Source organism: Eublepharis macularius, chromosome 3, assembly GCF_028583425.1.
Source record: "Eublepharis macularius isolate TG4126 chromosome 3, MPM_Emac_v1.0, whole genome shotgun sequence".
In the NCBI taxonomy this organism is placed as follows: domain Eukaryota; kingdom Metazoa; phylum Chordata; class Lepidosauria; order Squamata; family Eublepharidae; genus Eublepharis; species Eublepharis macularius.
The window spans coordinates 127,431,022-127,457,413 of NC_072792.1; the positions used below are offsets into that span (position 1 = coordinate 127,431,022).

The 26,392-nt window shown below is 44.9% G+C and overlaps 1 protein-coding gene across 1 annotated transcript in view; it reads right to left on the reverse strand.

Moving 5' to 3' along the window:
• The window catches only part of IGSF3 (immunoglobulin superfamily member 3), a 172,241-nt gene that overhangs the window by 23,421 nt on the left and 122,428 nt on the right, over window positions 1-26,392 (reverse strand). The window contains exons 5-6 of the mRNA XM_054974605.1: window positions 24,631-25,032; window positions 20,448-20,852 (exon numbers count right to left, since the gene is read on the reverse strand). Coding sequence (XP_054830580.1) covers window positions 20,448-20,852; window positions 24,631-25,032 — 807 coding nt within the window. The remainder of the gene's footprint in view (window positions 1-20,447; window positions 20,853-24,630; window positions 25,033-26,392) is intronic.

A 26,392-nucleotide genomic window follows, 5' to 3' on the forward strand; every position in this document is an offset into this window, starting at 1 on the left:
CACCAGGCCTCAGAGAGGCTACTTTCCGGACTCCAGGGAGATGGGTGATGTTGGCAGCCGCCACATTACCAAATGACCCAGGAACAATCTGCTAAGAAAACCCTCCAGCAAGACATGGTAGCGTATGTGGAGGCCTTGCGCGCGCGCACACACACACACCCACCCACCCACCCCTGGTGGGTCAGAGACACCAACATAGGTCCATCAGATGGGGACTTCATGGCATCAGGGCTGATGCTGTTGTCCGCACCTTGTGTGGTGCAGAGGCTGTTGCCACCAACACACACTGGCTGGACATGAAGCATTGGACAATTAGGTACATGGGATAGATAGGCTTCTCAATAAACAGGTGGATAGCTGTATGGGATAAGTGTATAGGATAGAGGGATGCATGGATACATTGAATACCTGCACTGGATTGACAGGAGAGACAGATACTGTGTACAGGGATACTGGGGAGACAGGTGTATTGCATAAATATCTTGGTTGTCCCGGCATTAGACAGCTGGAAAGAAAGAACCAAGGGTGGGTGGTGCAGATCACCCCTAATGTGTAGAAGCAGAGGCTCACATGCTGGCTGTCGAGGCGGTGGAGGATGCCTTCTCCCCGGTCGTGGGAGAGGCATCAGTTCCCCTAGGAAAGGGGATTGTGGGCAGACAGGTAGGTGCCCACGTGGGGAGCTGTGGGCTGCCACCAGCATCACACACTGGCCTGCCATCACGGACGTAGTAGCCTATTCAGCACCCAACAGAAGACGGCATTGCAGCGAAGGCTGATGCCGTTGAGGGTCCCTCCAGCCTGATATGGTGGAACCAGGAGGACAGTCAGCCCAAACTAAGAACCCCGAGTGACGGGATCCACCTTGAAGGAATGTGCAGATTGCTGCTGAAGACAATTGTCCGCCCCTCCTGTGTCGAAGTGGAGGCTGCTGCCAACATCACCCACCTTCCTGCCTTTGCGGAAAGGATGAGGTTCACGGGACCCATTCCCCCCTGCTCAGAGGGGACAGCCTGTGCCAGTATAGGGGGCACCGTGCTTTACAATCATATGTGCAACAGCTCCTGAGCTGTCCCTCGTGCCCAAAAGCGGCGGCTGCAGACATCACCCACCTTCCTGCCTTTGCCGAAAGGATGGGAGTCGCGGGACCCATTCTGCTCCTGCTCAGAGGGGACAGCAGGTGCCATGGATAGGGGGCACTGTGCTGTACAACCATATGTGCAACAGCTCCTGAGCTGTCCCTCGTGCCCAAAAGCGGCGGCTGCAGACATCACCCACCTTCCTGCCTTTGCCGAAAGGATGGGAGTCGCGGGACCCATTCTGCTCCTGCTCAGAGGGGACAGCAGGTGCCATGGATAGGGGGCACCGTGCTGTACAACCATATGTGCAACAGCAGCTGAGCTGTCCCTTGTGCCCAAAAGCGGCAGCTGCAGACATCACCCACCTTCCTGCCGCAGAAAGGATGGGATGGGCAGGACAAGTCGTTGGGAAGGGTCGCAGTGGTTCCAGAGAGGAAGAGGTTGAAAGAGGGACTGGGAACTTGTCAGGGAGAGGAAGACAAAGGGTTACCAGCCGTGTTGCGGAGTAGGACCAGGAAGACCCAAGCATTTGTGAGCCATTATCTGAGAAACCCACTGAGCTTGGCTCCGGACCTTGGAGCAGCCCTGAGGGGGGCTTGAGCGGTACCCCACCACTCAGAGACACCTTTCCTGCGCAGGCAGGACAGGCACTAATAATAACCAGTGTGAACCCTCATCTGAGATACCCACTGAGCTTGGCACCCGACCGCGGAAGCAGCCCCAGGAACTGAGGCGGGGCTAGAGCACGACACCACCACTCACAAAAACCTGATCTGAGCAGTCGCTGAACAAGTGATGGCAGTAAGTAGCTTTGCCCCGGAGCCAGTCAGCGGGACAGAGATCTTGAGGCTGCTGCAGAGGAGCTTTGCCTAGATTAGAACCACAGTAGACTGGGGTGGCTCAGAGCCCAGGTAGGTCCAGGTCCAGGGAGAGATATCCAAGCAGGTGGAGGTTGACCTTAACCAAGGTCAACATGTCCACAAGGTCCAGGTGCAGACATGCGCAGTGGGGATGGAGGAGGTCTCCCAGGTGGGAGAACACCCGCTCGCTCTGCACACTGGAGGGAGGGCAGAACAATATGTTGGTTGCCACAATGGACAGGTCCGGCCATCCAGCAGATTTACTCACCCAATACTCTAATGGGTTGGACTGGGGGGGGGGCTCAGTGGGCTCCGCAAGGTATTCTTGCACCATGGCCCCCGCTGAGTCCTCCACAGTGAGAGATGCGTCCACTGTGCTGTGGCCAACCACACAGCCCACCAATGAGGCCCAGAGATCGAGTGAGCACGTTTGAGTGGGTCTCTCCTGCCATGGCTCTCTTCCCACCTCCTCCCCCTCCCCCTTCTCTGCTGCCTGCCCCTTGCCCCTGCCCGGTTCCCTCCATCCTGCCTTCTCTGCCTGGAAATGGAGCACCGCTTTGCGGAGCCAGGAAAGAAGGAAAGAAACAACAGAAATTTTTTGAATAGACGCATACTTACCGTCTTCCTCTGTGAGCCTGGAGTCTTTGCCCTGTTCCTGGAAAGCTATTGGAATAGAACTTTGCCATCTCAGTCTGCCTCAGACTGATATATAAGCTATGAACCTCGCAGAGGGCTTAGTAACAAGAGAATGTACTGCATTTGTTGCATTTGTTATATTGTAATTTTGTATCACTGTATGTCTGTTTGATGCTGAGCACATTTGTCACATTGATTATAGAGCGTTAGCCTTAAAAATATATATATATTTGTATGCCTGTATAATTACAAAGCACATTTGTTGCAGCAGTAGTGAATGTAAGTCATTTCAGGATCCATCCCGGGTGGGTTTCCCACTTTCTTCTTGTTGCCTTGTTCTGGGGTGAGCCTTGTTCTAGTGTTCGCAAAAATGATAAACAGCATATCATATGAGCACACTGGCAGACGGCACAGGGAAAGCAAGTTAAGAGAATGAATATGCATTGGGCTAGAAAAAAAAAGTCTGGAAACAACCTGGCTTGACTACAAAGTACATTTTACCCTTTTGTCATCTGCTGTGTTTACTACTAGCTAGACACAGGCCTCCCTTTCAATTAATCAGAGATAAGCAAGAGTCTCTCTTGAGAGAAGCTGCCTTCATGCGAGGAAGGTTAATTTTCTTAATATGAGCTGCCTTGAGTATCATGGACAGGCGGGGTATAAAGATCTTTAATGGACAGGACAACTAAATGAAGATAAATATGGCAAAAGTATAATGAAAGTCAGTTACAGAAAAGGTACAGGAGGGTAAGAGGAAGATATTGGTTGAGATCAGGTTATTGCCTCCATTAGTGAATTTGAAGATTGCATTTGTGACAGGCAGTAAGACACCTTCAAGGCAAAACCTTGCTGGCAACTTGAATAAAACTAACCAACTAACAAATTAAATAAAGGAAAGAACAATACTTTGCTCACTGTTGATCCCAAGGAGATGAACTTAATTTGATTTTCCTTACTTGGAATAGAGACTTGGAAATTTCCTTCGCCCAAACAACCCCTCCTAGAGCCAGAGAGATCAGGAAAGTGATTCAGCCCCTTCCAATCGCATTACATTGAGGTTCAAGCAGCTTCTTGAAAGGGAAGCTGTAGGTTTCACCACTTTAAGAACTTATTCCTTTTAATTTTTACAGTTATTTTTAAGCACTATTATATTAATCTTATATCCTCTTTAGGAGCAGGAGAGTGCTTCAAATAATAATTCATATTGCTCATGACATTATAAACTAGGAAGAATCTACTAACATCTTGTTGCCACTCTCTCACAAACTCCTCCTCTTGGGGATCCCATCAACAATGTCCACTGACCTAAAAAATATTTAATGTGGCTAAGCTGAGGAATCTGAACAGAGGGACTGACATCAATCAAGCCAAATCTGAGCACAGAGAAGCCAACATCAAATATTACCTCTCCTGTTCAGGTAAAGGTAGTCCCTTGTGCAAGCACCGAGTCATTACTGACCCATGAGGGATGTTGCATAACAACATTTTCTTGGCAGACCTTTGTTATGGGGTGGTTTGCCATTGCCTTCCCCAAGAGCCCCGTGGCGCAGAGTGGTAAGTTGCAGTACTGCAGCCCAAACTGCCAGGTTCAGGTAGCCAACTCAAGGTTGACTCAGCCTTCCATCCTTCCAAGGCCGGTAAAATCAGTACCCAGTTTCCTGGGGGTAAAGTGTAGATGACTGGGGAAGACAATGGCAAACCACTCCATAACAAAAGTCTGCCAAGAAAACGATGTGATACAATGTCCCCCCATGGGTCAGTAATGACTCGGTGCTTGCACAGGAGACTACCTTTACCTTTACCCCGTTCAGAAAACACATGAAATCATTCCATGGGACAAACCACACAGGTTTCATTCTTTGTTCGACACAGAATATTTACTAGACATTCACAAGTCTGAAGCATGTTTACCTCCCACCCCTCACTCCCCCAGGATGGAGAAAGCCAGGCTCTGCTCATTCTTTTTTAGCTGAGATAAGATTAATTTTTAAGCACATATTATATTATTATAGCAAAAATTGTTGCAGGATACTGACAAGTACCGACAAGTAATGTCCCCTACTGCAGGTAAGAATGTAACCCAAAAGGGGCTATCAAGTTAACAGACACAAGTGTAGAGCTAGCTGGGAAAATAAAACTGGTCTCTGAACCAGAAGTTCTAGGATAAGCCCACAATGGAGTTGCTGATCACTCCTAAACACACAGATTCTAGCAGTTCTGCTCTTTACCGCAGTTTTGATCAATTTGCATGTTCACTGGCCCATAGTTTGCAGTCATTTTTATAGAATGAACAGTTTTTACATTCCTACAGTCCATAACCATGGCACAGAGGCTGATTTCAGTGATAGTTTAAGTACCACTTAAATCGCCCAGCCGATTCGGGTATGCCGATTTGGGTTGATTCGGGTTGATTCGGGTTAGCTTTTTCAATGGGAAAAAGCCACCCAGGATTCTCTGAAGCCTGGGGGAGGCATTTTCCCACCGAATCAACCTAAAATTGGTGGGGTCCTTCCTCTAACTCCCCTCTAACAACCCCCCAAGATTCAGACCGATTGGACTTTGGGGGGCCATGTTATGGCCCCCCAAACCAGGTCCCCCCATCCTCGCCTAAAAAAGGGCTTAGCTTTAGGTTGCTGCTGCTGATCTTCATTCATTTTTTCCTATGGGGAAAAAATGAAGAGGCAGGCTTCCTTTGCCAGGGGTGGCATTTCGCATGCAAAATGCCCCCCAACCCTCAGGGGCCCTTCTCCCACCTTTCCTCCCACCCCCCACCAAGGCTCAGCCTGCTCCCACTTGGGGGGGGGCATTTCATGGCCTCCCCTTGTAGGTGCTCTCAGCCCCCAAAGTCCACCCCTTACAGCCCCACACAAACTCAATTCCCCCCCAGCTGCCACACACAGACCCAAATCCCCACATTAGCCCCTCACAGACCCAAATCCACCCCCAGCAGCCCCACACCCATAACCCCAGGAACAGGCTGGCAAAGGCCAGCCCTCTCCCTTTGTTCCCTATGCTGGGAACTTCTAAACTCTCTTTCCCTGGGCAATTTTGCACAGCCCAGGGGTCCCACAATGGTGGGCACACTTCTGAGTGCCAGCTGGTCCCTGTGAAAGAGCACCTGAACCACAGACACCCTCCCTCAAATTCCCCCACCACCTACAGAGATGGCTGGCCAGCTAGCCCCATTGTTCCCTATGATGGGAACCAACTGCACAACAAAGAATAAAACACAAAGAACACAAAATAAAGTTTTTAAAAAATTATTTTCTCCCTTTCAAAGTACAAGTAGGCAAAGCATTATGACACATTACACCAGCAGTCCCCCACACAGAAAAATAACACAACTCTCACTTAACATCAGAGAATCACAAAAGCACAATTCCTGTCAAAAACACTTTATTTCTTGAACAGCTTTAGGTTACACAGTAGGAGGGCACAACAGGGCATGATAGCAGTGTACTACACAAAATAATACAACCCACTTCACCGTTTTTGACAGCAATTGTGTTTGGATGATTCTCTGATGTGAAGTGAGTTGTGTTATTTTTGTGTAGTACGCTGCTTTCATGCCCTGTTGTGCCTTCCTACTGTGTAACCTAAAGCAGTTAAAGAAATAAAGTGCTTTTGACAGCAATTTTTTGGGGTGATTCTTTAATCTGAAGTGAGTTGTGTTATTTTTGTGTAAGATACTGCTGCCATGCCCTTTGGTGTGCCCCCCTGCTGTTCAAGAAATAAAGTGTTTTTGACAGGAATTGTGTTTTTGTGATTCTCTGATGTTAAGTGAGTTGTGTTATTTTTGTGAGGTGGAATGCTGGAATGCCCTTTGGTGTGCCCCCCTGCTGTGTAACCTAAAGCTGTCCAAGAAATAAAGTGTTTTTGACAGGAATTGTGCTTTGTGATTCTCTGATGTTAAGTGAGTTGTGTTATTTTTCTGTGTGGGGGACTGCTGGTGTAATGTGTCATAATGCTTTGCCTACTTGTACTTTGAAAGGGAGAAAATAATTTTTTAAAAACTTTATTTTGTGTTGTTCGTGTTTTACTCTTTGTTGTGCAGTTGGTTCCCATCATAGGGAACAATGGGGCTGGCTGGCCAGCCATCTCTGTAGGTGGTGGGGGAATTTGAGGGAGGGTGTCTGTGGTTCAGGTGCTCTTTCACAGGGACCAGCTGGCACTCAGAAGTGTGCCCACCATTGTGGGACCCCTGGGCTGTGCAGAATTGCCCAGGGAAAGAGAGTTTAGAAGTTCCCAGCATAGGGAACAAAGGGAGAGGGCTGGCCTTTGCCAGCCTGTTCCTGGGGTTATGGGTGTGGGGCTGCTGGGGGTGGATTTGGGTCTGTGAGGGGCTAATGTGGGGATTTGGGTCTGTGTGTGGCAGCTGAGGGGGAATTGGGTTTGTGTGGGGCTGTAGGGGGTGGACTTTGGGGGCTGAGAGCACCTACTTGGGGAGGCCATGAAATGCCCCCCCCAGTGGGAGCTGGCTGAGCCTTGGTGGGGGGTGGGAGTAGAGGTGGGAGAAGGGCCCCTGAGAGTTGGGGGGCATTTTGCATGCAAAATGCCACCCCTGGCAAGACAAGCCTCCCCCAGCTGTAAGTAGTAGAGAAAAGAGCACCTACTTGGGGAGGCCATGAAATGCCCCCCCAAGTGGGAGCAGGCTGAGCCTTGGTGGGGGGTGGGAGTAGAGGTGGGAGAAGGGCCCCTGAGGGTGGGGGGCATTTTGCATGCAAAATGCCACCCCTGGCAAAGGAAGCCTGCCTCTTCATTTTTCCCCATAGGAAATAATGAAGAAGATTAGCAGCAGCAAGCTAAAAAGACGCTCACTTTTCCCTTTCTTAGGCGAGGATGGGGGGACCTGGTTTGGGGGGCCATAACATGGCCCCCCAAAGTCCAATCGGTCTAAAACCTGGGGGGTTGTTAGAGAGGAGATAGAGGAAGGTCCCCACCAATTTTGGGTTGATTCGGTGTGAAAATGCCTCCCCCAGGCGTCCGGGAAGATGGAGGCATTTTCCCATTGAAAAACCCGAATCGACCCGAATCGATTCGGGTTATGGCGATTCGGAAAACCCGAATCGATTCGGGTTTCTCGAATCGATTCGGGTTTCCCCGAATCAACCCGAATCGGGGTGATTCAGTTTTTTTTCGGGTTTCCAAAACCCGAACTGCACACCCCTAGTACCACTATTAACCATTCTTCAATTATGTTTGGTTTCTTTCACTGATAACCCAGTTTTCTTCATCTCTAAACCTGAGACCATTTACATGTATGCCAGCAGGCTTCAGTCCAATCCGAGATGCTGCATCTGTACAAATACCAACATGCCTACACGGCATTTTTGTTAAAATAATACCAGAAGCACTTAAGCTTTATGGCTAGCAGCAATGGGAGGAAGCACACAGTGCTGAAGAGAAGGATAGCTTGACAAGTCCTGTGGTCTTTTCCAGATTCTGTACTTTAAAAAAACAACAACATATAATGTTGTATACTCCTGAGCCAGTTTTCTAATTTACAAAATAAGGATAAAAAGTTAACTGCCTCTAAGGATAAAACAATACTTCACTGTGTCAGTAAAAAAGCATGTGATCCTCTGACAGAAAGGCGCTTTGTGCCTGTCCCAGACCTTCCTGTTCGCCACAAGGAGGAAACATGAGAGGTCAGCTGAGCATGCTTCCTTTACAAGGGATGATTTAACTCAAGTAGCTTTCAAAAAGTGCACATGGAAGATCTGCAGACCTCTGCTAATTAGTGTTTTAATGAAAACTCCCGTCTTGTGTTGCTTGGCAGCACTCAGATCAACCTAGCCAATCTGGACCAAACTTTCAAAAAGTAAAGTACATGAGTCAGGGATTCTTGGAGGCAACTTTCTTTCCCCTCGTTTCCTTCTCTCCTTTATTAATTTCTGTTAACACGTATGAATGAGCAAAAATGTATAAAAGCAACTCTGGGAGGGGGGTCCTTCCAGATTAGTTATTTCAACTCTGTACTTAAATATAAGGTATGGAGAAGACACGAAGACTCAAGGAGAAATCAGAGGATAGAATCTGAAGCTCTGTATAATCAAAATGCAAATATACCCATCTCCTGTCTCCATTTCTAATACACAACAGATTGACACAGAAAACATGCCGCAGCAAGCATCCACTGTGGGCAGCCATGGATAGGTGGCAGCCAGCAGTGATATTCCCAGGGCCGGTGCCAGGGTTTCTGGTGCCTGAGGCGAGATACCTACTTGCGCCCCTCACCCTGTGCGCGTGTGCAAAGCGCACACGTGCTCCTGCCCTGCGTGATGACGTCACTTGTGACATCATCATGCAGAAGTGTCCCCCTCACCTGAGGTGGGCAGCAGCAGTGAAAGGGCAGGGAGGTGACCCGCTTCCCTGCTCACTGCCGCGCCGCCTGGGCACCTGGCTTGCCAGGAGCTGAGCTGAGGCAGGCGGCAGCGGCAAAGGGGTGGAGAAGCGAGTGGGGATGTGGCCCACTTCCAGGTTGGGGGGGGGGTCATTGGGGGCCGGCACGGCACCTCCTTCAGAGTTCAGCGCTCGAGGCGGCTGCTGGCCCCGCCTCCATGGACGAGCCAGGCCTGGATATTCCAACCATGTTCCAATCTTAGTGGAGCCACCGTAATGTAAATCTTATGTCCCCTTTAGGAGCAGGAGAGTGCTTCAAATAATAATTCATATTGCTCATGACATTATAAACTAGGAAGAATCTACTAACATCTTGTTGCCACTCTCTCACAAACTCCTCTTCTTGGGGATCCCATCAACAATGTCCACTGACCTAAAAAATATTTAATGTGGCTAAGCTGAAGAATCTGAACAGAGGGACTGACATCAATTAAGCCAAACCTGAGCACAGAGAAGCCAACATCAAATATTACCTCTCCTGTTCAGGTAAAGGTAGTCCCTTGTGCAAGCACCGAGTCATTACTGACCCATGGGGGATGTTGCATAACAACATTTTCTTGGCAGACCTTTGTTATGGGGTGGTTTGCCATTGCCTTCCCCAAGAGCCCCGTGGCGCAGAGTGGCAAGTTGCAGTACTGCAGCCCAAACTCTGCTCACGACCTGAGTTCAATCCTGACGGAAGCCAGGTTCAGGTAGCCAGCTCAAGGTTGACTCAGCCTTCCATCCTTCCAAGGCCGGTAAAATGAGTACCCAGTTTCCTGGGGGTAAAGTGTAGATGACTGGGGAAGACAATGGCAAACCACTCCGTAACAAAAGTCTGCCAAGAAAATGATGTGATGCGATGTCCCCCCATGGGTCAGTAATGACTCGGTGCTTGCACAGGGGACTACCTTTACCTTTACTCCATTCAGAAAACACATGAAATCATTCCATGGGACAAACCACACAGGTTTCATTCTTTGTTCGACACAGAATATTTACCAGACATTCACAAGTCTGAAGCATGTTTACCTCCCACCCCTCATTTCCCCAGGATGAAGAAAAGATAGCCAGGCTCTGTTCATCCTTTTTTAGCTGATATAAGATGACAGCCAGCTGTACTTCCCTGTGTGTTTTCCTTAATCCTCCAAGTACAAAACAAGGCCAGCAAAAGTCACTATTCATCCTAAATAGGGACATTCTTGGCTTGCATGTATAGTAACTGTCATTCTTGATACTTCCTTTGTTCCCTTCCTCGTTCCTTTCATGTTTGAAAACTTAAGTGCGCCAATGAAGACGATGTATGCAGAAATGTGATACACGCACAAATCACCTGACAAAATTCATTGGCAGAGGGCACATATAAGTACCTCAACTAGTATTCTGCAGTTCGGCCATCTGCCATGTGCTCATTTCTGATGTCTGGCTGCTGTCCTTGTCTGCGCCCCTCAGAATTTCCTTTAGTATGCTGAACTAATCATGTCTGCAAATGTCTTGCAGAAGGATGAGATCATCAGCAGAGACTAAGAAGACAGGAAAAAGCGCCTCTCAAGACTTCTACCTGAACCTTTGAGTTTAAACTCATACCTTGAGGGTTTTTTAACTAACTCCCCTCCATCTACATATCTAACTTCCCATCTTTATTCATTCTTACTTTTGAATACACGAGTCATATTTAGCTATCAGGGCCAGACAAACTGAATTTTTACTGCAAACAAGTCACAGGTCTATTAGGAATAGAATCACATTACTTGAGAGATGCCAACAACTTTTCATGCACATACAGGTGATTATTTTAGGTGGGTAACCATGTTGGTCTGCAGTAGAACAGCAGGATTTGAGTCCAGTGGCACCTTAAGAGACCAACAAGGTTTTCAGGGTGCAAGCTTTTAAGAGTCAGAGCTCCCTTCTTCAGACATCAATAGGTGATTGCCTGTTTTAACCATTCTTAGATATGCTATTTTCTCTACATGGTTCTGAATGCTGAATTGTATTACATGGTTTTGGTAATGTTGACAATGAAGAAACTGAAATTGTCAAAGATTTTCTATTCCTTAGCTCAATCATCAACTAAGAGGCAAATGCCACCAAGAAGAAATCAGAAAGACAGGGCAGCCATGAAGGAACTAGAAAAGATCCGTAAGTGTAAGGAAGTGTTGCTAACTTGCTAAAGATGAAAATCAAGATAATTCATACTACAGTATTCCCCATTATTATGTAAGGATGGGAAAGTTGGGCAATGGAGAAAACTGACAGGAAGAAAACTGATTCATTTGAAATGTGATGTTGGAGGAGAGATACCGCCAAAAAGACAAGTAAGTGAGTTCTAGATCAAATCAAGCCAGAATTCTCCCTAGAAGCAAAAATAACAAAACTGAGGTTATCATACTTTGATCACATCATAAGAAGGAAAGACTCTCTGGAAGAGACAAAAATGCTAGGAAAAGTTGAAGGCAGAAGGAAAAGAGGAAGACCTAACATGAGATAGATTGAATCAATAAAGGCAGCTATGACTTTCAGTTTGATATATATCCATGAATTTTATTATGATATTTTCCTTTTATTATGATATTTTCCTCTTCCTGTCAAGCCAGTTTGGTGTAGTGGTTAAGAGCGCGGGACTCTAATCTGGAGAACTGGGTTTGATTCCCCACTCCTCCACTTGAAGCCAGCTGAGTGACCTTGGGTCAGTCACAGCTTCTTGGAGCTCTCTCAGCCCCACCCACCTCACAGGATGTTTTGCTGTGGGGATAATAATGACATACTTTGTAAACCGCTCTGAGTGGGTGTTAAGTCATCCTGAAGGGCGGTATATAAATTGAATATTATTATTATTAGTAGTAGTAAGAATACAGGACCCAGTGCAGACTTGCCATTAGAGTGCCAGGATAAGGCTGGGAAGACCTGTATTTAAGCCTCTATCCAGCCAAATCTCATTTTTAGCTACCTCACAGGATAAAAAGGGGTGGGCAGAGCCATGGAGTCTCACCCTGAGCTTCATGAACAAAAGGCAGGATAAAAAATTATCTCTAAATATTTTGCTGAACACTGGATATGTATGAAAGACTGATATCGTCCTGATAGTTTTAAAGTTCAAAACTGTATTACAGCAGGACATGGGCACCTCAGAGGCCAACAAGATTTTCAGGGTATGAGCTTTTAAGAATCAGAGCTCCCTTTCTTAGATACCCTGAAAATCTTGTTGGCCTCTAAGGTGCCACTGAACCCATATCCTGCTGTTCTACTGCAGACCCACAATGCTACCTACCTGAAACTATCAAACGTGTATTGTTATCCTCCAGAGAAAGCATGAAACAATAGAGAGACATTTCTGGGGAGACTGCATGATCAAAGAAGAGGGATCATGTCTGGTTTTCAGCCTATTTCATACTCACCATCTGAAATAAACAAAGCTTCATCTATTAGTGTGGACAAGTAAAATGAGCCAGATTTTATCAATGGGTTCCTGACATACAGATAAACCAAATTCCTGTAGAAGCAAGAATCTTCAATATAGGAGGGCTACTGGTATCACTATTGTTACAGCCACTGCAACTTACAAAATTTAATACAAAATTAGTAAAAAGAATTAATTACCTATGAAAGGCATAGAAAAAAGATTCATTACCTATGCAACCTGATTGTGTGGCTTGCACTAGATCTGGTACTGGTACCCACAAACCTTCTGTCCTCACTATTAGTGAAACTGAAGTCTGAGAATTGCCACCTACCCTCTTGAGTACCACGAGCCTCAAAACACTTTTGCAATTATTTGTATAGTGATTTCTTAATTCAACATTGCATGGACATACTTGAAACATATTCAAAGTGATATCTGAGGGCAGGAACCATCAACAGCAAATATACTTCGGCAAAAGAAACATTCTGATAAAGGAAAACTCCAGGAGTGCAGTTCAAGGGCAAAGCAAACATGTCCCAGACACACGTACTAGTCTGACTGGTATAAAAGCCACAGAGTACAAAAATAGTATCTGTCTGAAATTAGAGGGTAAGATTTAGATAAACAGAATTACTGATTGATGTTGGAACTTAGCCATCATATTGCATCTGATGTCCTCTCTCCTCTCAGCATCATTCCCTTGAATCTTTAATGAATAAAATCAATTAGAATTCTGCCCTATGATCTTATCCAATCACTGAAGTACAGCAACTGAACCTTGACTGAAGTACCGATGTCAGATTAGAGTGTTCAGTGGAAAACTTTCCTCAAAAAACAGAGTTGCACTTACTGTAACTGCTGTTCATTGACGTCTTCTGTGCAGGCACACATGGGACTACGCATGCGCAGGCCTGCCAATACGGCAAGGTTTTAAGCTAAAATCTGCTAGGGGGTGCTCACGTATCATGTGAGCATGCACAGTGTTTCCCGCCTAACATGCCACTGGGAGGCAGCACCCCCTTACCCTTAGTTCTCCTGAGTCACCCGCCTAGGGTAAATATTGAACAGGCACACTGTGGCAGGAGGGAGGGTATGCATGCCTGCACAAAAGACACCAATGAACAACAGTTATGTAAGCGCAACTCTGTTTTCATTGTCCGTTTTCTGTGCAGTCCCACATGGGAGACTAACAAGCTTCTTACCTTGGAGGCAGGTGTGCTCTCATTGGAAGAGTGAGTGGAGTACAGCGTGTTCTACTGCTGATTCTTTTCTCTCCATCACATCCAGAGCACAATGTCTCATGAAGGTGTCCAAAGACAACCAAGTCGCTGCTCTAGATGTCACGAATGGGAACTCCCCTCCACCATGCAGACGAAGCCTGAGATCTCGTTGAATGTGCCTTCACTTTCAAGGGACAAGGTAAGCGTGCTAATATATAGCATTCCTTAATTGTTAATGTAACCCATCTGGCTATAGATTGAGCTGTCGCTGCTTTCCCTTTCCTGGGCCCTGCATAACATACAAATAGTTGTTTGTTTGTCCTTTCTAAAGGGTGACGTATGATTTAAGTAAAATAATATCGCTCTTCTTGCATCAAGTGTGTGTAATGCTTTTTCCGAGTTATCGGTGGCTGAAGGGAAAAACACCGGGAGTACAAATGAAAAGTATTTGCAACCTTAGGTCTAAATCTAGTACAAGGGCATAATACCACCTTACCCTGATGTATCTTAAGAAAGGGAGGGTCCAATCTTAGAGTGGCTAATTCACTCATCCATCTAGTGGATGTAATAGCCACTAAAAAGGAAACTTTCAAGGCTAGCTATTTCGATGAACAACTCGATAGTGGCTCAAATGGTGAAGTACCAGCCTGGCCAAAACTAACTGCAAGGACCATTGAGGTACAATTTCCTTCACTGGTGGAAAAAGGTTTTGTAAGCCTGTAAGAAATGACTTAGAGATGTGGTGGGAGAAAACTGTCTTCCCATCTTTCTTAAAATGAAAGGCCAAAATGGCTGCTAGATAGACCTTAACTGACAAATCGGATAAGCCTTCATCTTTGAGTGTGAATAAGAATTCTAGGACTTGTGACAAATGACATCAAAGGGATCTAACTCTTTCTCTCTAGCCCATCTGGTAAAACTGTCCCACTTAAAGCCATACGATTTTCTGGTGTTTTCTTGTCTAGAGTTTCTGGTGTTTTCTTGTCTAGAGTTGAGGATGACCTCTGCTACTCTATCAGAGAGTTGCCCTGTTGTATTATGAACCAAGCTGTTAGTTTCAGTCTGGGTAGGTCGTGATACCATACCCCTGTGTGACTGAGTAAGTCTGCTTCCGATCCAAAATGAAAAAGCAAACCTTTGGATAGGTGTAGTTGTCTGGGCCAATAAGGCGTTACCAGAATTATGTTTGGTCTGCCTCTCTGTATCTTGCTGATTGTCCTGGCAATCAGCAGAATGGGGGGAAAGGCATAGAAGAGGTTCCTTTTCCAGGTTAACTGGAAAGCGTCCCCTAGAGAGTTCAGACCTAGGCGTTCCTTTGATCAAAACCTCAGGACTTTCTGCTTTCCCTCTTTCGCAAAGAGGTCTATATCGGGGTATCCCCACTCCTGAAACACTTGTTCTAAGTAAGCATCCTTTATGGTCCACTTGTGATTCTCCATGTGGACTCTGCTGAGCTTGTCTGCTACAACATTTTTAGGGCCTGGGATATCTACAACATGGAGGGTAATATCCCTTTCTAAGGCCCATTCCCATATCAGAATGGCCTTTTTGCATAGGACACTGGAGGCGGTGTCCCCTGCTTATTTAAATAAAACACAGCAGTGGAATTGTCGGTTAGCACCTGGACCATCTTCTGCTTTACAATATCTCTGAAGGCGATAAGGGCATAACGAATCGCTCTCATTTCCAGGATGTTAATGTGTAACTCCTGCTCGTGTCCAGACCATTTTCTGTGAGTCTTGAAAACACCACATTGGGCACCCCAGCCTGAAGTTGAAGCATCAGTAGTTACGGTCACTTCTATCTGGTGGGACCCAAATTCCACCCCTTTGAATAAGTAGTCATCCTTAGTCCACCATTCAAGCGATTTGAGAACCGCCCTAGGGATGGAATATTTCTTATCCTGTTTCTGTGTCTCAAAGTTGCGAATGGACAAAAACTGCAACTGTAGTCTACGCATATGTAATCTAGCCATGGGAATGACTGCTGTGGTAAAGGCCATCAGACTCAATAGTGTCAGAATAGTTATAGCTGATGGGAATTTGCAACAAGTAACCCAATTTATCAGGTTTTTGATTTTATCTGCCCTCTCTTGCGCCAGGAAACCCTTATTAAAGACACTATCTAGGACTGCTCCTATAAACTGTGCCCTTTGAGAGGGTATAAATACATTTTATAAAAATTAACTAACAAACCTAATCTTGTATTGATGACTAGACCCGCATGCTGTTCTAATAACTCATTAGAGGGGGCTGAACCCAGCCAATCATCAAGATAGGGGTTGGTAACGCATCCCTGCTTCCGTAAGTAAGCTACCACCCCATCCATGCACTTTGGCCTGCCCGCAGCTCTAGGGGCCATGGACAGGCCAAAGGGCAAAACCTCGTATTGAAAAACTCTACCATTGTATGTAAACCTAAGGAATTTCCTATGTGCAGGATGGATAGAAATATGGACATATGTGTCCTTCAAATCTAGGACAGCAAACCAGGTATTAAAGGGGAGCAGTTGTAACACCTTATTGAGTATTACCAACTTGAACTTTTGGGTGTGTATGAACCTGTTTAGACCCCTAAGATCTTAAAAGGGATCTGACACCACTGTCCTTCTTGTCTATCAGGAACATCCTAGAATAAAACCCATGTTGGGAATTGTCTACAGGCACCAATTGAATAGCCCCTTTTGCTTCCAGTTCTGTCAACTCTTGGAGCAATCTATCAGGCAAGGTATCAGGAGAGAAATTATGAAAACTCTCAGGCGGGTAACAGCCAAATTCAATTTTATAACCAACCAAAACAACTTATAATACCCAGGATTCAGAGGTAATGCTCTCTCAGGTTGTAAAGTGATCAGCTAGCCTGTTCCCAAATATAACTGACTGCTCAGCCCCTAGTCAGAATTGCTTCTGTGATCCTTGGGACTTCTTGGTCAATGGGGCTTGTTGCCCTTGGTGGGATCTATTATTCGACTGCCTATGCTGGAATTGTCTGATTGTGGCTGAGATTGCCTATAGGATATGGCTTGTAGCAGTACTGCTTGCCCATATATGGTTGTTGAAGGTGGTAGGAGTACTGCTATGTAGGCTGCTGCCTCTGGGGAAGCACACACTATGACTGGGCTGTCTGCCTATCTTTTTTCTTCCGTGATAGGAAGTCATCTGTTTTAGCCACAAATAGTGTCTGCCCTTCAAAGGGCAAGTCCTCTACTTTGGCTCTAGTCTCAAGAGGTAGGGTAGCGGACCGCAACCAGGCATGTCTTCTGAGGATTATGGATGATGCCAGAGCCCTGGCTGAGGTAACCACAGAATTTTGTACCATGTTAATCTGTTGCTTGGACAACTTCAGGGCTTCTTCCAATATCACCTTTGCCAGCACTCTCTGATCTTCGGGCAATTTATCCACAAAAATTGACATATGGTTCCAGTGGAATGTTTGGTAGGACCCCATAATGACACTATAATTTGCAATCTTGATATTCAGAGCAGAAGAGGAATACAATTTCCTACCCAGTGTCCAGCTTTCTATTCTTCTTGTCGGTGGAGGAGGTGTGAGAGCCTTGTCTCTGTCTTGTTTGCATCTCCTCCGTCACCAGAGATGATAGCGGAGGATGAATAAATAGGAAAGGACAGATGTCCTCTTTAGTCTTATATAGTTCTTCAGACTTCTTGGTGGTAGTGTGAGTCGAGGCTGGCTTCTCACAAACAGAGTTAATGAGCTTCACAAATCCCTCAATAATAGGGAAGGCTACATTAGTGGCAGTACCGGAGTACATATTATAGAACCTTGTCTTTAGATTTTGGGTCCACTGCAGATATCTCAATGTCAAGAGAGCAAGCCATCACGACCAACTGCTCCATGTAGAGGCGATAATTGTCTGTAGGAGAAACTTGGCCAGTTCCCATTACAGCTTCATCTGGTGAAGGATCAGAAGCAAGGCTGGGGCTCCTCTCCCTCTCCTGTTCTGAGGGTTAGTAGGAGATCAATGAATGAGGAGGCTCATAATGCATCCCCGTTCCTTCTTGTCGATCGAAACCCTCTAGGGTCAATGTCACAGAGTGGCCGCTGTAATGTCACCAGATCCAGAGGGTGTCTGGAAAGCAGGGTCTGCTATGGCCAATCATGTCAATCATGTGACCAGCAGTGGTGCCTGTCACCATAGTTTCCCATCAAGGGTAGCTCAGAAGTGTATTCCTTCTCAATTTCACCCTCCTCAGCTGAGGAGTGGTAGGAGGGCAATCTGGAGCAAAGAGAAGGGGTTCAAGGCTTGTCTATAATGATCTTGGACTGTTCTGCGGGTTTCTCCTTATGTTTTGTCTAGGTCTTCAACTTCTTCCTTGGAGGTTCAAGGACCTCCTAAGTCCTCTAGCTAACACCTCCGGTGTAGACCTGGTCTGGTTGTCGGTCTTTGGATCTGAGTCCTTCAGATCTGAGCCCGCTGGATTGGATCTTGGTGTTCTTTGGAGTTGAACCTTTCGGATCCAAGCTCCTCTGAATTGCTCTTGGCACCGAGTTCTTCAGAGCCAATTCCACTGGATCCAAAGCTGGTTTAGGTTGTGGTTGGCTCCACTCGCTTCTTTTTTGGCTTCGATATTGGAGCTGCTAGTGGCTCTGATTTCGAGGGCGACTTTGAAGGCAGGTGTCGGCTCTGAGGAACCTCCGTGAGGCTCTGGGTCTCAAGTGAGTGGTGCAAGCCTCAAGTCAGATCTGAAGTTGTCGGAACAGAGGCAGCTGAGTGGCTCGAGGGATATCGGCTCCGAGCTGGAGACGCTGTTCTGGAGGCAGAGGTGGCATGGTCATCTGATCACCGCAGCCAAAGGGATTGATATCTTAGTGATATCTGAGGCTTTCATGGCTGTCTCCAAGAGTAGCGCTTTCAGCCTTATGGCCCTCTCGGCCTATGCTTTAGGGGTGAATTTTTTGCAAGTCTGAACATTATGCCCTTCCCTTAAGCACTCCAGACAAATGGAGTGTCTGTCTGTTCTAGTTATCTTGGTGGCACAAGTAGTACAACCTTTAAATAAGGCCTTCTCAGCCATATCAACAACTTATTTCTCTCTCCTTTCACTTTCAGAATGAAGTGGATCAAGACGCAAACCTTTCTGGCCGGCGGCAAATAATGAACTGAGGGTATGGGGCGCCGCTTCCCAGTAGCATGTTAGGTGGGAAATGCCGTGCATGCACACTGGGTAGACGAGAGCCCCCTAGTGGATTTTAGCTTAAAACCTTGCCATATCAGCAGGCCTGTGTATGCACAGTCCCATGTGGGACTGTACAGAAGATGGACAATGAACATATTCTTCTTGTTCAGCCAGGTTCTGTCCTGCAATTAACTCACACGCGTGCTCTCACACACACAAACCAGAGCACACTACCAAATAAACTGGAAATCTATTATTAGATTTTGCAATTTTTTTTAACTTTAGAAAGCAGTTTGAGGGATTTGGATTGGGGGACTCAGCACTGGGGGAGGATTTTTATTAACACCTTCAATGCCATTTCTCCAAGCAAAATAATCCCCTCCACTGAGTAGCTATTAGCCTAGTTAAAGAAAGAAGATAAGTACAAAATGTGCCTGTCTGTTTTCCTTGTAAGTGTTTATGAGAGCAGCTCATGCCTGAGAACAGCACAGAGAAAGAAGATTAAATCCTCTCTTCCCTCACCACCAAGGTCCTAATCAAAATCAGGTACCTCCCCTCCCACATGGCTATTTTGTACAGTTCCATATCAGGAGATCCAAACAGACTCCCAACATAACATATAGTTCGGATTTAAGGGCTTTCCTACATATTCAGAAAAAGCATGGGGCTCTCACTTAAGAAGGTAAATGTGAGACCACTGGAATTAACAAACAAAAAATTAGATGCCCACAGAGAGCTCATTTTAAGCCTTGCTCTCTCTCTCTCCAAATTGCTTGTTTTCTGTGAGTAGGGAGCATTCAAACCCATGGTTCTCCATTCACTCCCAAATATTTGTTAAATTGCTACATTCTGAGCAGGGCTGTACCATGTGTTTTATCTTGTTAGATCTCAGAAGCTAAGCAAGGTTGGCCTTGGTTAGTAACTGGATGGGAGACGTCAAAAGACCAAGGTCTCTCTGCAGACTCAGACAATGGCAAACCACCTCTGTTAGTCTCTTGCCTTCATAACTCCAGCAGGAGTCACCATAAGTTAGTATGACTTGATGGCACTCTCCACCACCACTAAACTGGATACTAATTCACTTGAGCTCTGCCACTTAAGTCATAACATAAATTGCAGCGGCAGCAAAGTCAATTTCATAATGATTAAAGATTGTATTTTGGAAGTTTCCTACAATAATAAAAAGACAAGCTTTTCAGCCATTACACAGTCCAAATAAGGTTCAAAGAAGGTCCTGCAAATAGCAGGAAGCAGAACACTAACCTACTATCAAGTAATCAGGAACAAGATAGGTTTGAGATACTGTGTCACATGTATTATGAAGCTGCTTATAAGATAGGATCTAGTATCTGGATCTAAAAGTAGTACTTCAGCAGTTTAATGCATCACCCCATAACAGTCACAATTTTCTACTCGTAATTCTAAAAGTGCACACACATGCACACACACTCACACACTTTTATACACCCCCTGCATGATGGATAAGGGAATGATCACTGCCTTTGTATACTGATATCCTCAATGCAGCTCAGATAGATAGATCTCTCTGATACTTTGGGGCAGTTGGAATTCATGTTCTGGTCAATAAACGAAAGGTCTCCTCTTTATACTTCTAAAAAGCTCTAACATGCAAATACTGTAAAGACATAAATCATTTCAGTCTCTAAAAGTGGCAGGTATCTATACAGAAACCCCTGTACTAGGCAATTTTTGATAGTATGCCAACAGGATACTTACCAGGCCGTAAAACCCTGATTTCCAGGAGATTTGAGGTTCTGTCTGCCAGTCGTGTCCAGCTGCTGTTGTAGTTCTTCCGCCAGAGCTCTGCCACACATTGGTACTTGCCTGCCTCTGTGTCACTGGCCCTGCTGATGCTGAGTCGTACATTGTTACTGGACTCTGCTTTCTCAATGGCTGTTCGGGTTCGGAACCCGATATACTTGTCTCCCCATTGAACACCTCCATCCCGAGTGAAGGTGACCAGATCGTGAAATTCTGTGCTGCCTGCTGGTTGAAAACGCCATGTCACGGACACCGGGACCCAGGATGGGTAATGTGGTTTGATGATGCATTGTAAATCAAACGACTCATTATATGTCACTCCAGGGGTGCGAGAGATAGCTGTAACTGCAAAACCAGCATCTACCAAAAGCAAATGGACAAACAAAAAGTGAAGATTTTCATAACAGTAGTACATTAGTCCATGCACTCCTAGCTGCAGTGTGCAGAAACCTGGTTAGTCAACTCTTGATCTTAGTTAATAAGATCCAGCCCAGAAAACCCACAACAACCAAGAACACAAAAATTACAGGGTAATCCTAACCAGAGTCATACCCTTCTAAATTCACTTACTTAAACTGACTAAAGAAGGTTGTAATTCTATCTAGGATAGCACTGTAAAAAAAGTTTGAAATAGGGATGGACAACCCCCTCCCCCTATAAAATAGCTTTTCCCACATCTCATTTTGGTGTACAAGCATTATGGGGGAGTAGCAGGGCCCCACCAAAATCCTTCTGACCAATCTTGAAATCCTCAGCTGAATTCAGCTTTGGACAGAATACAGGCAAACCTACTAAGAAACTTCCTTTCAGCTATCCTATTTTTCTCCACCATTCAAGCAGGAATAGTTCCTACAGCACAGGGGGGGGGGGGAGACACTGCTTCAATCTGCCATGCGTAACAGTCTACTTGGTTCCCAACTCTTGTTATCTTTCACACTACGGAAACAGTCTCAGAAAAGGAGACTGGGCATATCTTGTTTTATAAAATGGAGACTATATTATGTGAAGAGGGGTTGAAGAGGTTTGCATGGAGAATGCAAGAATCTTGGTAGGCAAAAATCTTCTCAGAATCAGACCAAGACTGTAGAACTCACTGGCAGATGAAATAACCACTTATCCCACTTTTCTCTCAGATAAATGAACCATTGCATATTTTGATTTGTGAAAACAGGAACATTGAAAAAGGAATTTATTAAAATTCAGAGTAACACCAAAAACACTTGCAGCAGAAACATGCACCAACTGATACTACTTGTTAGTTTTCATCCACAATACTGCCTGACATACAACAAAAGCAGATTCTGCGAAACCATCAATGAGGTTTTTGAAACTGTTTAATAAGCTTCCACGTACCATTAAAAAGAACACCATTAATATGATCTCCTAAAATAAAAACCACAAAGCAGCTCAGAATAATTTCCTATAGCAACCTTCGAAGCATTAACAAGCCAGGAGACAATTCCGATTGTCTGACCACACAAGACAGCATTAAGGCAGTAGCCTCTGGATCTGTGCAACTCAGGAAGACAGCACCTCCTGACCTGAAAGGCTAGAAGGTATTAATTAACAATGCCAGGCAACTGGGACATTAATTGCAGCGAGCAGATTAATTTTTGCCTGCCAGCCTTGCCTCAGAGCTGCAACTGAGATCTCTGCCCATTTTCAGCAAGAGGCTCAGGGATTCTAATCATCAAAGACGTCACCATGGCAGAGTTCCGGCCCATGTAATTACAGCAAAAAACAGGTCAATCTTTGGGATTAAAGCATTTTGGAAATGTGTTTAATGATTATACAGGAGAAGGGGAGGAAACTAGTGGAAGGAGAAGAGAGAACATTCTCCCTCTTTCACTACATTACGTACAGAAGCTACACAAATGTGGTCACTGCCCTCCTGACCTAGCACAGAGACCATCATGCACAGTCTGGAGTACAGTTCAGACCCAGCACCTGGACACAGAGAATGTAGAGAAGATCTTCATTTTTCTATTACAGAATTTAGATACACATGTCTTCTCAGAAAGCCCTGGGCTTGGAAAACTCACATCTAAATTAACTTATAAAGAAAACTCTGCATACAAAAGATCAGGAATTAACTATGACATTGTACAATGGTATCAAATGAAGGAACTGAGGACCAAGCAGGGGTATGCACACACCCACTCACAAGTCGGTACATTCTGATTTCAGGTATCAGGAATCTGATATATATTGGTATTTCCAATACTCAGGTACAAAAACACCAGTTTTGTATTCAGTTCTGGATTTTTTTCAGGATTCCAAAAATAACCAGGCCCATTATTCCATATGCGGGAACCTTTCTAGGGGGCTGGAGAGGCTGTTTTTCATGCAAACTATGCCAAAATTGCATAGAACCTGGCAGAAGGCTGCAGCCTGGTTTCCTGGGCCAAGCAGAGAGGGATGAAGGAGGGGATTCTTACAGATGAATGGAATTGTATGTTAGGGAGAGCTGAACTGTCTAACCAACAATTATTTCATGTGTTATGTGAGAGAATTGTCCTAATTGGATAGACAGTTCAGCTCTCCCTGATGTGCAATTCTATTCACCTGTGAGAATCCCTCCCTCTCCTTCCTTTCTTGGCCCAGAAAATCTATGAAAAGTGACAACAAAACCAACAAACAAAAACCTCAAGCTGCAGCTTAAAGGTGAGGAGTGTATGCCTTCTGCCAGGTTGGTTTTGCTGAGATTCTCCAGTTCTGCTGGGCTTTGGGGAGGCTTTTGGTCAATGATTGTTCTTGGCTAAGGCTTCTTTGTCCTGGAGAAAGCCTGGGATTCCTTCCCGTACAGCCAATAGGATCAAAAGGAGAGTAGAGTAGCTGTGGAGATCTTAGTCAGGGGCCTGTAGAATTGGACCCATTGAGCCAATCTTCTTGACACTTGTAGGGTCTTGAGAGCCCTCACCCCACTGCAATTTTTGTGCCATTTGCTTAAAAAACGGCTCCTTCGGCCCCCTGGAATGATTCCTCCATAGGGAATGTCCTCATTTATTTCCAAATATTTTTATAATTAACCAGGAAGATGGTATCAGCATATCTGAGAATCCTGGAGTTAATTGGATTCCTAAATATCCTCTGAAAATACCAATGAGATATTTTTCAGGTATAATTTTGGACCAGATATACCAAATTGCACACTCCTAGAGCCAAGTTGCTGCTTGGCAGGTCTCCATATAGGAAGGACTGCTTCCAAATGATGGCTAAAGTGACATTACATCTTGGAAATGAAGCTGCCACTATCCCCCTTACTGTAATTTATTGTAAAAGTTCTAGAGCTCTCCAAAGTGGAAACTTTCCAACAACTCATTCTATACGTTTTGCATCAGCTAACACAGTAAAAATACTTGCTGGCTGACACAGAACAAAGCAAAAATAATGTAAGGAAGCACTGACTGTCTTGTTTTATTAATTATATCTACACACTGCTCGTTTTCTCCAAGCATTTAGTGAGACTTACATCATGGTTTGCAAGCAGTGTCCTGTAAGGCAGCGTACTTGGCTAGACTTGCTTAAATCTAGAAGTATTAACTATGTAATGTGTCTTTCCCAGACCACTCTCTGGATGTGCCTCTGGACTCTGCCTCTAGCAGTCATCTGAGCTGGAACTACAAGCCAGGGTGAATATAACCACTCATTTGCCTTTTACGGAAACTGTAGTACTTATCTTTTTGGGAAAACAACAATAAATCTTTCAAGCATGCTGGATGTCCAATGCTACAGTTTTGCCAATTTCACATTTCCCTCAGCTTGAGGAATGGACAAGCCCTTGTCTCAGATCTTAGACTGAGTGACTTCACAGACAGGAGACAAGGAATGTCAGGCAAACCAACATCATAGTATGCAAAGAGGGGAGAAAGACCCCTGGGCAGCAGCAGGTCAATGTTTCTTGTAATGCTCAGTACTATCCCTGAGTATCTAAAACAATATGTGAGGGTCTGAGAAGTGTGTGCATAATATGAAAAAGGCAGCAGGTTTCCTTTATTTTCAGTTACTGAAGTAATTTTAATTTTTAGGACAACAGTGATGTTGTCTAAGTCAATGGAATTAAAACCTCACAGAAGATATGTCTACACCCTACATGACCCAGCATTCTATAAACTTAAAATCACCTTTTAAAACTCACCCAGTGCATTGATAGATACCGCAGAGCCATTATGCCGCTCCCCAATCATCTGCCATTCCCCATCCAGCCTTCGTGTCCACTCTGTGATGCGACATTCATAATGGCCTTCATCTGCCTTGAGGCTGTTGAAGATTTCAAGTGTGAAGGATCCAGGCTGTATCTGCTCCATCTGGATCCCGCCATAGCTGCTGCGCTCAATGTAAGATGGGCCTGGGTGAAGTGTACCATCCCGATCAAGCTGTACTATGTCACTGCGACGGTTCTGTTTGTCCACTAGCTGCCAAGTGACAGAGAGGCGGTTCTGGGGTCTAAACCCTGTGCGCACATTACAACCAAATCGTAGGCTCTCTCCTTCTAGAACACTGGTGGCATTGTTGGTCACCTCCACTGAAATATTGGTCTCTGCAATAGAGAAGAGATAGCACACGTGGTTATGGTCAAGGATGTTCAGAGCAGTTTTCACATGTTTTCTTTGGCCATTTTCCTTCATGTAACAGGTCCCAAACTTGCTCATGCTCAACATTCTGTGGAGAAAGAAAACCATCTGATCTGGCAGTGGGCGGATGCACTCCGTAAGTGATTTCTGATTATGGTAGCAGCATTAAGAGCCACAGCAGTGGTAGAAGTAGCTCACCGGCAGTGCAATCTTCTGGCATGTTATTCCAGACTGAGACCATTAAAATCAATGGTCTTAAACTGGAGAAACTTAGACAAGATTGAATTGTATATATTGTATATGTTGTGTCTCCTCACACCCAGAAGCACATACCAGGAATATTCAGGAGTAACCATGTGGAGAAATATGAGCTATGAGATGAATGTGTGAAGTAGCTTTGTGCATTTCACAATCTGCATTGTACAATTATGCATGTTCCACACTGTTACTGATGCCAATTTTGACAGATTCTGGAGATTCTAGATAATATTTACTTCATTTGCAATGCGAGTGAGTTTCTAGAAATTATAGATGTGGATATATATATTTCAAAGGACCCAGGCAAGGACTTCAAAGTCTCTGGTGCTTGGGATATGGAACCTCTGTGTCCTATAGAATTGTATCATTTCCCACTGCCCATGTCTATCTCACAGAGCCCTTCTTTTGTCCTACAGATTATGCCCCCCCCTCAATTTATTTGCTGACATTTTATTTTCTATGAAAGTTAAGTATCAACTTGAATAGTTTTATTTTTCTTTTAAGAAGTATTTAAATATATTCTTAATGGAGCCCCAATTCAAAACAGAAGTTTTATCCCAGTTGTTATGCAAAATAATCTAGTTTGGGATAAACAAGTATAACAACTGTTTCCAAACTTCATTACAGATATAAATCTAGAAAACAGCAGAATCCAGGCAAGATATACTGCCAGGCTTTAGCATGGGTAGCCCATGCTAAAGGACAATGGGTCATTTTGCTCCTTACTTTATGGTTTTATTTTTTTGTTCTTGAAATAAACCACATTATTTTCAGCTGCTGAGAAACAGGAGGTAAATTTTTACGGTATCTTCTCAGCAATTTCTATTTTATTCTGTGTGTATTTTATGCTTCCTTTTACAAGATTTCTCATATCAGAAAAATGTCACCGTTTGAAGACAGAGCAAGATGAAGTATTAATGAATCAGAGATCTGATTCCTCTTACTCAAATATTTCTGTATTAATCACTTCCCTGTGGTGCATGCAGCACTCAGACACAGGCAAGGCCCTGAAGTCAACAGGCTTTGACAGGAGTAATTTTGCACAGGACTGTAAAATAGAGCAATTAA